Source organism: Hydra vulgaris, chromosome 13 (genome assembly GCF_038396675.1).
Source record: "Hydra vulgaris chromosome 13, alternate assembly HydraT2T_AEP".
Classification (NCBI taxonomy): Eukaryota; Metazoa; Cnidaria; class Hydrozoa; order Anthoathecata; family Hydridae; genus Hydra; species Hydra vulgaris.
In genome coordinates, this window is record NC_088932.1 from 48949627 (window position 1) to 48965298 (window position 15672).

General features: G+C 27.8%; 1 protein-coding gene across 1 annotated transcript in view; it reads right to left on the reverse strand.

Moving 5' to 3' along the window:
* The window catches only part of LOC101237952 (E3 ubiquitin-protein ligase RNF126-B), a 34206-nt gene extending 30420 nt beyond the window's left edge, over positions 1 to 3786 (reverse strand). Inside the window, exons 1-2 of the mRNA XM_065816481.1 lie at positions 3718 to 3786; positions 3331 to 3451 (exon numbers count right to left, since the gene is read on the reverse strand). Coding sequence (XP_065672553.1) covers positions 3331 to 3408 — 78 coding nt within the window. The 5' untranslated portion in view covers positions 3409 to 3451; positions 3718 to 3786. The remainder of the gene's footprint in view (positions 1 to 3330; positions 3452 to 3717) is intronic.
* Between the last annotated feature and the right edge of the window lie 11886 nt (positions 3787 to 15672).

The following is a 15672-nucleotide window of genomic DNA, read 5'->3' on the forward strand; positions in this document are numbered from 1 at the left end:
TTTTTTTTAGATCTTAGTTGGCAAAAAACAGATACGTCACCAGGGCTGTAGACAGGGGGTGACAGATGATACAAATTCACCGGGCCCAGGCCTTTGGGGGGCACGGGTTCAGTGGATAACTTTGGAAAGATAAAAATTATAATCAATAAATCAACATATCTTATAACTTTTTAATATTTCAGGCCCCTTAGTGACAGTTTTTTTTTCGGGCAACTAAAAAACGATTTTGTTTCGGGCCCTTTAAAAGAGATTTTGTTTCTGCACTAAAAATCTAAAAAAATTTGGAGAAGTCATTTTTTTCAAAAAAATAATTATTTTATGACTTTTTTAAATTTTATTCGGTAAGATCTGAGCTTAATTTTGATGCCATTAAATTTATATAGTTATATTTCAACGATATAATCAATTAATTTAAAATTTAGAGAATGAATTATCAGCATAAATCCGGAGCTCAGAAACGGAAACAAGCAAAGTTAAAGCAACAAGAATCAGAAAAAGGAAAAAGAACTTTGGAAAGTCTTGGTTTCACAAATGTTCAATATCAACTTGATTCTTCCATGGAAAGTCTATCAAAAACAAGACAATTGGATGATATAACCAGTCAAACGTCAGATGAATTTGTAGATCTAGAGAAGAATGAAAGAGATAAACCAATTGAAGAAAATTCTAATTCCTTAGATTTGCCAGAGATCGAAGAGACTCGAAACAATCGTAATTATGAAATTGAAAATTTCACTACAATGGATGCCAAAGATTTTTTGTTATATTTTGACATCGATTATTTTAAAAACAGTGATTCAAATCTTCTGGAAAAAGCCATTTTGAAAGGTCCTGGAAAATTCCCTTCTGAATCTGAACTCCCTGAGGACAAAACTGGTTTAAAATTTCTGAGCTACGTTTTAAATTACAAATTAAGCAATAACGAGTTGGTTAATCGAGATTGGCTGGTGTGGAGCAAAAATATGCAATCCTTATTTTGTTATCCTTGCCGAATTTTTTGTGATCTACCGGACAATCAACACTCAACAATGGCAAAAGAACAAGGATGGACTATTGACAAAGGATATCATCAATTGTATCGAAGAATTCCAGAACATGAAATATCTACTAATCATAAAAGTTGTTATTTGACACGGAAAAGTTGAAATCTATCTTTATTGAAACTAAGTAACAATACTATTGTTAACTTTATTAATCACCAAGTTCAAAAAGAATCACAATCTGAAAAAATCCTTTGTGGAACATTTGTGGTTAAAAACATTTTAGAAGAGATATCTAAGGCTAAATACTATGCCTTAATGGTCAATGCAACACCTGATGTATCCCATTTGAAATAATGTACATTAATTATTCGTTTTGTAAGGCTCAATAAAAAAACAAATCTTTTTTATATATATGAGAGATTCCTAAATTTTGTTGATTGCAATTTAAAAACAAGGGGAAGCAATTACAGTTATGATTTTGGACACCCTAATATGACATCAAACTGATTTGAATGACTGTAAAGGCCAAGAATTTGATGGTGGATCAAACATGAGTGGTATACACAAAGGAGTGCGAAATCGCAAAATCACAGTCTCGACTGAATTGCTAAACATTAAAAATCTTTTGAAAGATTTAGAAAAGATCAGAGATTCATGGGATTTGATTTTAAATGATGCAAAGACTGTAGCTGAAAGTTGTGATTTAGTTTCTACCTTCAAGGAAAATCACAATCGGAAACACAATAAGAAATATTTTGAAAATTTTAACAATGAAACTTCGACTAAACTCCTGAACAGAAATTTAGAAAAAATGTATTTAATGTGATTATCAGTAGCGTTATTCAAGAAATTCCACCTAGATTTGAAGCAATTCAAAAAATTTGTGACTTTCGAAGTCTTGTGGACATTCAACAAACTTAAAGAAATGGATATTGTCAGAAAGGCTAAAATCTTAAAAGAAAAATATGAGAAGGATATCAATAACAATCTAGTTAATGAAATTTTGCATTTAAAGTCCATCTACACAGCTAATTTTATTGCTATAAATTTAACGCCATTGAATTTACTAAACGAAATTCGTAAATTAGAAATCAACAAGTTGTTTCCAAATTTAACTATGTTAGACATACTCTGTTGCCTTCCAGTTACCGTACCGTATCATTTAGTTGCCTTTCACGAATTAAAAATCAAAATAGATCCACAATGGAACAAAATCGTTTGAATGGCCTAGCAAGACTCTGCATTGAATGTCCTGTACGTCACCCTCTTTCCTTTAAAATCTCTTCAGGACGGCCTGTTTAAAGTTTGTAATAATGATTTTTATTTTTTTGATAAAATCAATCATTATAACAAAGCAAACAAACTAACAAAAAATTAAAATATCAAAAGTGGCACTTATATAAAATAAAATTTAATGTGTACTATTTTTTAGCTAATAGTTTTTTTGTTTTACTTTCTATTTTATTTTATTTTTTTTTTAATTCAGAAATTATTCTTGTTAAAGATTGTTATGAGAAATTGTAAAAATAAATATTCATGCGCTTGCATAAAAAAAAAAGTTTATTTTTATGCAAGCGCATCTATGGTTTCTTTTTTTACGTACCATATAACATCTTTTGTTCTTCTTTTGCTGAACATTTTTGATGGAAAAGTTAGGTTAATAAAAATGAAAATTTCATTGTTTTTTCTTAACTTCTTACATTTTTAAATAGAGCTAATATTAAATATAATTGTCATTCAAACCTTTTTACGTAATTATCATTCAAACTTCATAACTAGTTTTATTTTATAGTTAATTACTTCTTTTATCTTACCACTTAAATGATATCTTTAGACTTGTTTAAATATTAAAAAATGATAAAAAGTGGCTTGACTGAAACAACTTACGTTAAGTGGCTTAACCCATCATTTTACGCTGTACAACAAGGCTTGCCATAGGCTACATTTGCACTTATTTTAATAAATTATATAGAGTGGTTTTCACTCTACAGGTGTTTTTATTGGTGCTCTTTGAAGTTAGTATTTCACTTAATTTGAACATTCAAATTATATTTTTTTCCACAAACAAAATTCAAAGATTTCAAAATTTGCATCACATGGTAACTTAATTTGTACCCTTATTTTCCACATAAGTGGCATTCTTGGGTCACCAAGGTTGGCATTAACAGAAGCCATGATAACTGTGGAACTTAACAATCTTTCTTAAATTGTTAAAAAATAATAAAACCATGAAAATCATTTAAAGATTTTAACTAATTTTTAAACAAAAACAACTTAAACAACCTAGTTTAAAGTTAATTCTTAACAAAGCAACAACAAAAAACTACAAGAAAAAAAAAAAACTAACCCTTAAATCAACAGAAACATGACCATAACAATTGTGACAAAAATAACCATTAGCCAATTCTTCACTAACAGCTGCCATAAGTTTTCTCAATTTTAGTGTTTTTTTAAACCTTTATGACTTTTATGATATATATATATATATATATATATATATATATATATATATATATATATATATATATATATATATATATATATATATATATATATGATATATAAATATATATATATATATATATATATATATATATATATATATATGATATATATTTATATATATATATATATATATGATATATATTTATGATATATATATATATATATATATATATATATATATATATATATATATATATATATATATATATATATATATATATATATAATATATATATATATATATTATGGCCTAATGTATATACATATATTATGGTATTATTCTTAACAAAATCAAAACAATTTGCTGACAGAAACATCAACACAGATTCATAAATAATAAATCATGCACAACAATTCGATTTGGAAACAATTGATTCTATAACATTAAACATTGAAAATCATACTCCGGTTGATGTTATTCTACTAGATTTTGCAAAGGCATTTGACACAGTTCCTTATAACAGATTATTACTAAAACTGAAAGCTTATGGTATTGATGGATTAGTACTGAAGATGTTTTTAGTGTTGCGCCACAGGGTTCAGTTATTGGACCATTCCTTTTTGTTGTCTACATTAACGATTTTCCAGACACAATTAAAAATGTTTCAAAGTTATATGCTGATGGTACCAAAATTTTATCTATAGTAAATTTAGATTTCTTTGACCCTAAAATTTAAAAGAAATCCAGAATGACTTAAATAAAGCATTTGAATGGTTACTGAAATTCAACATAAACAAGTGTGTTGTGATGTATTATGGCTCCACCAATAAAAACTATTCACTTTTCATTAATGGTATACAACTTCATGATTCTGAGTCTGAACTAGATCTATATTTTTAACATCTGAACGAGATCTATATTTTAATCGATTGAGTTATATTTTTTACTAATCTTATACGGAAAGATCAAGTAACTATAACAATCGGGAAGTAACTATAACAATTAGGAAAGCAAATGCTAGAACGAATAAAAAACTGTTTGCAAGTTTTGATTGTAAACTTATTAGATCTCTTTATTAAACATTCATTTGTCCACTTCTTGAAATTGCAGTTCTTGTTATAGCCTTAGGCTTGGTTATAGCCCTAGGCTTGACAACTCTAACTGAGAGAAGAAAAAGGGGAGACTTGATATCATTATACAAACTTATGTGCAGTATTGACAAGATAAACAGAGGAAAATATTTCGAAAGCATTGCTTTAAATACCACAAAGACTTTGCAAACATCCTTCGAGAAAACATTTTCTTTTTAACAGGAATGCAAATACATAGAATTTACTTCCGATTGAAGTCATAGCAGTCAGTTAACTGTTACAAAAGAGCTCTTGATTGCTGACTGAGTAGCAATAAAACATAACTACTGTCATAGTGTGTGGGACAATACACTCACTGGTTTTGTCCAGCACAGTATTAACCACTATCACTATATATATACACTACCGTGCAAAAGTCTCCGCTCATTTGTAATATTTCAATAAAGTAACAAAAGTTTGCAAGAAAATTGCGTTTATTTTTAATTGTTTATTAAACAATGAATTAGACAGTAAATGCAATACATTTTAGGATGATTCTAAATATATAAAATCAATAAAATGTTAATATACAAAGTTGTAAATGTTAAATTTTATTTTCATCAATATGAGACCCCTTGGAGCGTATAACAGCAGCACATAATCTTGGCATTCGGGCTAATAATTTATTCATGGTTTCCGCTGTTATCTCATTCCAAGCTTTTTGCAAACGTTCCCATAGCATTTGCTGATTAATAAAAGATGTTTCACCTGCTTCTCTGATCTTCCGATCCAGTTCATCCCACAACTTTTCGATGGGTGATAGATCTGGTGATTGAGGAGGCCAAGTCATAATTTTGCAAACTTTTCCCCTTTCTTTTAGTTTCAAATAATTTTTGCATAATCCAGATGCATGTTTTGGATCGTTGTCCTGCTGCATGATGAATCCTTTCCCAATTATACGAATACCAGATGGAATCGCGTGCTTAACCAAAATATTATGGTACATGTGTTTATCCATGGTAGATGTGATTTTAACTAAATCTCCAGTTAACCCATTGCCAAAACATCCCCAAAGCATAATATTACCACCTCCATGTTTTACAGTACTTTGTATACATTGAGGAAGCACTCTTTCATTAGGTAAACGCCTAACATGCACGCGACGTCGGGTACCAAAAAGTTCGAACCTACTCTAGTCTGTCCATAGAACTTTCTTCCAATCTTCTAATCCCCAATTTTTATGCATTTTTGCCCATTCCAATCTTTTCTTCTTATTTACTGCCCTCAACAAAGGTTTACGTGCAGCAACGCGTCCAATTAAGTTGACTGATCTTAGTCTTCATTTTACAGTATCAGTTAATACTGGCTTTCCCTTGTTTTGTTGAGTTCTGCTGTTAAAATTGTGGCTGGAATTTTTCTATTTCTTTTGCTGGACACAACAATAAACGTATCTTCTTGCCGTGATGTAATTCTTGGTCTTCCAGAACGTGATCTGTCACTGTTGGAACCAATACCATGCAATCGTTGTAGAGCATATTTCACACCTGATTCAGATATTTTTAACCTGGAAGCAATTTTTCTATATGAATAACCTTCTTCACATAAAATACATATTTTGCCACAAAGTTCTTTACAATATTCTTTCTTTACTTTCACCATTTCTCAAATTCTTTATTAAATTCAAGACATTAAATGCGCACACTAATGCCATTTTCAAGTATAAATATAAACATAAGTCTATTAAAAGCAACCAATTAAAATTACTGAAAACATCCTTACCATGCCGGAAAGTATCATGCTACTGTCAAACCTAAGCTTATAAAAAATATTTTGGTTAAAACTTTTGTGCAGTTTTAAATTTAATAAAGAATACTGAAGAACTTTATATGTATTTTACGTGAAAAAAATTATTCATATAGAAAAATTTCTGCCATGTTTTTAGCAGCAGAACTCAACAAAACAAAGGTAAACAAAATTATTTGAAACAAAAAGAAAAGGAAAAAGTATGCAAAATTATGATTTGGCCTCATCAACTCTTTATATAAACATTTTATTCTTTTTATATATTTAAAATCATCCTAAAATGTATTGCATTTACTGTTCCTTGAAAATATTAAACATGAGCGGAGACTTTTGCACGGTAGTGTGTATATATATATATATATATATATATATATATATATATATATATATATATATATTTAAACAACTTTAAAAAGTATTCTACACAATAGAGTGCTCAATGTTCTTAAAAAAACAGAGCAATTGTATTAGTAGTAGAAAATCACTTAACAAAATTTTTTTCCATTTAACGCTGTATTTCATCAACAAAGATTCATCAGAGATGCTGAATCTTTGTTGATGAAACACAGTGTTAAATGGAAAAAATTTTTGTTAAGTGATTTTCTACTACTAATATATATATATATATATATATATATATATATATATATATATATATATATATATATATATATATATATATATATATATATATATATATATATATATATATATATATATATGTATAGTGATAGTAGTTAATGCTGTGCTATAATTATTATTGTCGTTATAATTAATTATAACGACAATAATAATATTATAAATAATAACGATAAGTTATTAAAGAATAACAATAAAATAGCAAATAATAAAAAGTTAAAGTTGTTAATTTTATTATTAATTACTACTTTTTATTACTATTACAAATTAAATAGTATAAAGCTAATCTTGCAAAAATATGAAGATGGAAAAATAAAGTAACCTATAAAGGTAGACAAATCAATATCTATATATGCTATAGCATACACTAGCGCGCGCACACACACACACACACACACACACACACACACACACACACACACACACACACACACACACACACACACACACACACACCAAAGACACCAAACAATAATTTAATACTCATAATTAATTATGAGTATTATATACTAATTAACTAATAGTAAAATTTAACATATTTTATTTTATTTTTAATATACGCATATATGTAAATGTGTGTGTTGGGTGTGTGTGTTTGGTGTGTGTGTATGCGAGTGCGCTAATGTATGCTACAGTATGCGCGCTAATGTATGCTACAGCATATATAGATATTGATTTGTCTACCTTTTTAGGTTACTTTATTCCATACAGCTTTTTTAGAGAAAGGAAAAAAGATAAAAAAAATGAATAAGAATAATGAAAAAGAGGCTTGTTAATAAAGAAGACTGCTATCTTCATTTTTTTGCAAGATTAGTTTTATACTATTTAATTTGTCTCTTCACAAAAATAGTATTATAATATTTGTACTATATTGTAAACAGTACTTTTTTTGTGTTAAATATATTGAATGATTGATTAATTATGAAGTAAACAAACTTGGGGATTTTTCATATCGTTAATATTATTTAGTATAGTTTAAACTTTTTTTTTGTAGCTGAAATAACAGAAACTTTTTTGAAAAACTAATTATTAATTATCATACTTCTAACTTGAATTTAACTTAAATACTTTTCCTGTCATCACCTTTGAAAAATTAAAAAAATATATAATGCTGATAAAAACTATATTAAGACAGTCGTAGAACTTGATTCTTTTGAACTATCAATATTCCGTTTTCAGAATTACTTTTTTAAACTTTCTTTCAGAACTTTTAAAACATCATAACTTTTCAAAAATGAAGCTCGAATAATTTAATCATAAACGTTGTAGACACATCATATCGATAACCAAGCTGCCATTTTGGGATCAATAATAAAAAAAAAAATTAAAATGCTTGCTCCAAGAAGTTGTGCAACTGATCTTGAGTTAGTGAATCTTTAATCAGTAATGCAGTCATAAAAAGAGACACATTTCTTAACTTTTTTTTTCGCTTACGGAATTCCGCCCTCGGCCCCCGCCCTCCACCTCCTATTTATAACAATTAATCAAGTGAAATTATTTATAGTCCAATCAACATAAATCACACATAATATTTCACGTTAAAAAAAAATTATATAAACATGACTTTGGGTCATTTTTTTAGTAATATGGTTCGAGGCGCATGCAGCATTGTCAGCTTCCATTTAATGTAGATTTCCTGCTTCCCCAAACGAAACTTATTCCTGCAGTCCTATTTTAAATTTTTTTATTTCAACGTATAAAAAACTTGTATACGAGGTTCAATAAACGTTATGCGAAACAATACATAAGTTCGCTCAGACAGCCTGTTAGAGGAAGTACTGCTCCAATAAGTTTGAAATATTCAAAAAAAAATTACGTAATGCTTAATCAATCTAATCAATGAACATTCATAAAAAAAAATAACTACGAGTTTAGGTACGCTTATAATAAATTTATATGAATATATTTATAAATTTTATTTTATATATAAAATATATTTAAAGTTTCTTCATTGATACACTAACTACATGTATTATAAAATACATAACTACATAAATATATATATATATATATATATATATATATATATATATATATATATATATATATATATATATATATATATATATATATATATATATATATATATATATATATATATATATATATATATATATTTAAACAACTTTAAAAAGTATTCTACACAATAGCGTGCTCAATGTTCTTAAAAGAACAGAGCAAATTAGTAGTAGAAAATCACTTAACATATTAGGTGATTTTCTACTACTAATATATATATATATATATATATATACATATATATATATATATATATATATATATATATATATATATATATATATATATATATATATATATATGTATATATATATATATATATATATATATATATATTTATATATATATATATATATATATATATAGATCTATAACTGTATATATATTTATATATATATATATATACATTTATATATATATATATATATATATATATATATATATATATATATATATATATATATATATATATGTATATATATATATATATATATATATATATACGTAAGTGTATATATATATGAATAAAGAAAATATCTTTATATTATCATGTATAATACTGTATACTTGAAAGATTGCTCAATAGATAAACTAGAGCTATAAAATAAATATGTTACAGTTACCCGCAGTACCAGGAATTAGCTAAATGCTAATGTTTATAATATAATTTAATATTGCAACTCTGAGTTTCATGTGTTATCACAATCATCAGGCAAGTAGTAAAAGTTTAATTTTGCTACGATTCGCTTAGTGGACGTTACGGTTTATATTTGTATTTTAGATCGTTACGGGACGGAAATTGATTAGTAGTTAGGTTAATAATATTATTAATTTGTTTTTAGTTGGCTAATAACTGTGAAATAGTTATATGTTTACTGTTATTTAAAATTTTCTTTATGTGTTAATGTGTATTATTTGTGTATTAAAAAATAATAAAATAAAAATAAGAATTAAAATTGATATAAAAATATACATAATATTATGAAATATATTACAAAAGCTGTGTATGTGAGTAATTTATTAGTTAGCCTAGACGTATATGGAGCAGATTAGTATAGTTATTTTTGTTTATAGTTGTTAGTCAGGTTTGTAGCGAGCTTTGTAATTTTTTAATAAGAATTTATTTTTGCGGCGGCACTTTGATATACTTTCGGTTCTCTTATTTAACAGCTCTTCAGGTTTTGGATATGATATAATAGTAAATTTCTCATACAGACATAGTGGGCATCTTTTGGAAATATTTGAGTAGGGGGGTATTGATTTGAGAATAGACCATGTTAGCATAGGGTTTTCATTAAAATTGTTTTTTTAAATCCCAGACATAGTTTGATAGGGCGGTAGAATTTTTGTATTTAATATTGTTGAATGATGATTTGTGGTTGTTGTATCTGGTTTTCCACTCACCTTCCGTTAATCCTATATAAACTTTGCTGGGTTGGTTTTTTGCTGCGATGATGCATTTATATATAATATTTGTGGATTTGCACTTACCATTCAGGGGGCTTTCTGCTCTATTTCGACAGTTGCATTTTGGATCATTATTTTCAATTCTAGGGAAGATAATTTTTTTGTTGTGGTATTTTATAATTTTTTCTATATTTTCAGTGCAACTGTAGCTTACCTTTACAGTGTTTCTGTTTAAGATTTTGTAAAGTTTGTGTGTCTTAGGGAAGTTATATACATTTATATATATATATATATATATATATATATATATATATATATATATATATATATATATATATATATATATATATATATGTATATATATATATATTATATATATATATATATTATATATATATATATATTATACATATATATATATATATATATATATATATATATATATATATATATATATATATATATATATATATATATATATATATATATATATAAAGGGTGATGCGGAAGTTATCGGACAAATCCTAATTTCATTATTTGAGCATAATAATTAGTTTTTGTGGTTTTACGCGTAGCCATAAACGTTCCATAAAATATAAACTTCATTATTTGAAACACAATTATTTAAAATGAGGTTAAATACGGCTGAACGAGAATTATTTCGAAAGCGACTAAAAATGTTTTTTGTAAATAAACCTAATAAAAAAAAAATAAAATCGTAAATCATTTTGAAAAGGAAGGATTTGCTCGAAGTACAATACATAATAACCTAAAAAGACTTGAAACTGTTCAATCGTTTTCTGATAGAAAGCACCCTGGTCGTCCAACATCCTGGACTAGAGAAAAGAAAGCCGAATTAACGAGACTTGTCAACAATCGAAAAGGGGTCAGTCAGAGAAAAATAGGTATTAAATTCGTTGTAAATCAATCGACAATTGGTCGTCAGTTAAAAAAAATGAATATTAAATATAGAAAACGTGAAAAGACTCCAAAATACACAACAGAACAACAAATAAAGGCAAAGAAAAGAAGCAGGAAACTAGTTAACCAACTCTATAACACAAAATCGCTTCTAGTCATCGATGACGAAAAATACTTTTGTTTTGCAGGGGACAACATGCCTGGAAATTCTGGATACTACACAAACAACAAAAAGACATGCCCAGAAAGTGTTCGTTTTATAGGAAAAGAGAAATTTCCAAAAAAATTATTAATGTGGATAGCCATATCTGACCGTGGTATGTCCGAGCCATTGTTTCGCACTTTCAAGGCTGTAGCAATCAATTCATCAATCTATATTAATGAATGTTTAGAAAAGCGACTTCTTCCATTCATTCACAAGTATCATGGAGACTTTAACTATTTATTTTGGCCAGATTTAGCAAGTTCTCATTATTCTAAAGGTTCTCTAAACTGGATGGACCAATATGCCTATTACGTTGATAAAGAATCCAATCCCCCAAAATGTGCCTCAAGCACGGCCAATTGAAAATTTTTGGGTCCATTTGGCACAAAAGTTTTACGAGGGAGATTGGCAAGCTTCAACAGAGCAAGTTTAAACTAAATCGCTTTAAACTAAAACTACAAGAAATTGATTTAAACTTTTTACAGTCGCATATGAAAGGCGTCAGAGCAAAATTGAGATCAATTGCAGATGGTAGTGTTTTTTCATATAAAAAATAATATTATATTTTTATTAAAAGGTAAATACTTTATTTAAAAAAAATATAATAGTAGTTTGTTTTTTTATTTATAAATAAGTTATCGACATTTTTATTTTGTCCGATAACTTCCGCATCACCCGTTATATATATATATATATATATATATATATATATATATATATATATATATATATATATATATATATATATATATATATATATATATATATATATGTATATATATTTATATATATATATATATATATATATATATATATATATATATATATATATATATATATATATATATATATATATATATATATATATGTATGTATATATTTATATATATATTAGGGCCCTGCGAATCGGCATTTTTAGTTTTGAATCGAAGCTGGTCTTGATTCGCGAATCGAATCAAATCGAATCACTAGTTGAAAGAAATTAAAGTTTTTTATCTTTATTTTTATGTATACTATAACAAAATATTACAAAAATTGAATGTTTTTTGAACAAACTCTTTTTGTTTCTTCTAGCCCAAATTAACCGTTCCGCATTTCGCTCGGAAAGACTATTGCGTTTACTGTCGATCACTCCTCCTCCCACAGAGTTAATTCTTTCAGACGAACAATTTGTAGCTTGAACAGCAAGAAAATCAGTTGCAACTTTGGATAATAAAGGGAAAATGTTACGTTTGTTTTTCCAGTAGAGAATAGAACAATCTGAACGTCCCTGTGTTTTCTCTTTGATGTATGCAGTAGTTTCAAAATTTAACTGCTGATCTAAAGTTCTTTTCTCTGGTAGAATGCGATTTTTAGCGATATGTTCAAACATTTTATCAAAAATTCCATTTGCTTCAGATGACAAATTTGCTACTTCGAGTTGAGTTTCACCGGGAATCATAGTAATATTTAAATCGTGTTTTTTTCAGATGTCATTAGATAAGATTTTGCGATTTGGATCTCTGCCAAAGTAAACATTTCTGATTTAAATCGAAGGTCTAAGTAAGTAGCGGTAAGAAAACGTCTTCACTTAAATCAAACCTCATTTCCAACTGCGTAGTAAGATTGTCAACAAATTTACATATCCCTCTTTTATCCATTAAGCGAAGATAATTTTTCAAAGTTGTAATGCACGGATAAACTGAACTAATGCTTACGCTTTTTTCCGCACATAGGAAAGTCGTGGTTTCAGATACTGCATTTAAAATAGGAGTGACTGTTGTTTATAATTGCACTTGTGTTTCAGTTAGACAAGTCGGTGGCACTTTCATACAGTTTTTTTTTGTGAACACTCAACTAAAGCAATTTTTATAGAATCATGACTTTTTTAAATCCATTCCAATAAGTTAGAAGTGCTGTTAAAGCGCGTTTCCACACCATTGGAGGCTTTGACTCAGGTTTTCCTTGAGAAACCTGATACTTTTTGAGAGCTACCTGTCCAACTGATGATGAGTGAAAAAATCCTTCCATTTTATGAGCCTTGCTAATTAATGTAACAAGAATTGGTTGGCTGTGTATAGCTAATTTCACACAAAGTTGGAGTTTATGAGAACAACAGCCTAGCCAATCAACCCCAAGAAGTTTAAGTGTGCATGGCATTCTAGGAGTAGTATCGGTTGTTGCTCGGAAACTATTATTTGAAGTCAAGTCAAAATTTGACAGCACGTTTCTAAAAATTTCTTCAGTGGAAGTAGCTTTGTGACAAGCATTTATTAACTGTATCTATTGGAAAATTCTTTTTTCTTTTAGTAGCAAATGTGCGCTTTTTTTGTTGCTTCTACGTGTAGTTTTTTATGGTCACGTTTTAAATGGTTCCATAGATGAGATGAAGTTCCAGTTTTCTGAACAGTATACTTTTTGTTCAATTTTCTTGTTTGCAATGACAGAATGCTCCTTTTTTAAAAAAAAATTCTTTAACTGCCGATTTTTAAGTCATTTTATAGCTTAATGCGAAAATAGCTTTTATTTTATAGCTTAATGCGAAAATAGCACAAACAAAAAGTATCGAATTTAAAATTACTTTAGTGAAAGCGAAGTCAAACATTAATGACGCAAAAAATAAAAGCTAACTTTTGCGTTACTAATTTGCGTTCCGCTCTGTTTAAATAATCGACAATTAATTTTAATGAAAAGTATGTTTACGTTCCAAAATTACTCTACCACTGAATTTTCAGATAACATTTATATTTTGAAAACTTTTTAACGCCGTTTGTATGAAAACAAAATGTAATTTAAATAAAAAAATAATTCGAAAAATTCGAATCATTTTTTTCGAATCGAATCTCGAATCGAATCTCGAATCGAAGCGACATTTAATTTGCGAATGGAATAAAATGTCGCTTCGAAATATATATATATATATATATATATATATATATATATATATATATATATATATATATATATATATATATATATATATATCTATATCTATTTATATATATATATATACATTAGGGATATGACTTTTTAATTTTTTTTTCAAATAAAATGTTTCCTGTATCATAAATCGATGAACTTTTACCTAAAATCATGAAAAAAGGCCCAAATAGCTTTCTGCAACAAAAAAAGGTCACCCCCAAAATAAAAATTTGATTTACCATTTTTATACATTCATTTTTGACCGATGTTTTAATCTTAAGCTTAATTCTCAGCTTAATTCTATTTATTTCATTATTTTGTTATGAATTTATAAATATAACGCCACACGTTACCATGGCAACGAAACGGCCGTGTGCCGGCAAATACTTGGAATTGTTATGTGATGACGTCATTGTGTTACCACGGTGATATAGACGACTGTAACAGACTGTAGAAGATTATAGAACTTAGTAGAACATTCTGGAAGCTCTAAATAATTATATAAGCGAGCTGCTGTCAGAGCTCAGTGTTGATAATGTGAATAGTTCTATGAAGTACTCTGCGTGTAACTGAGCTAATAAGGAACTACTGTAGCGAACTAAAGACGCTGTAAGTGTACGAAGTATAAGTAGTTGTAGCATTATCGTTAGGATACGGACTGGATTATCGAACTGTTATCAACATTGACTGGATTATCGAACTATAATTGGATTACTATACAGTTAAAGTATTTTATTAATTAAACGACTTTATTAAACGGATATTTACGCTCAGCTATCCGTAAAGTCGTAACAATATTATATGATGTCTCACAAGAAAAGTCATACCACAGTAACAAAGAACAAGAAGACTTGGACTAAAAATTTGGTGAGATTTCAAGAGTCACACAGAAGAAGAGGAAGCGTGGCTGTAGAAGAACATTCACTCGATGAAAAATCCAGAATACCACTTCAATTGCAGATCGTAGGAAGATACCAGTTTCTCGGAGCATATGTTAAAGGAAGAAAAGAACGAATAGACCAAATTTCTAAGGAAATTACAAAACTGTGGGACAATAAACTGAATTTTCCACGTGTGTCTGATCAAGTGATAAGAGCAAAGCTTATGAAGGTGCTGAAGGTCTATGATGAATGTGTCAAGCGTGGAAAATATGATGTTCTCAATGCATTATTTGACATCACGAAAGTGAATGGCCAGTGGTTATCCTCGGAAGATAAACGTCTATACCACCTACAAAAAGAAAGTAAAGGACAGGTGGGGTACTCAACAGGACAAGTG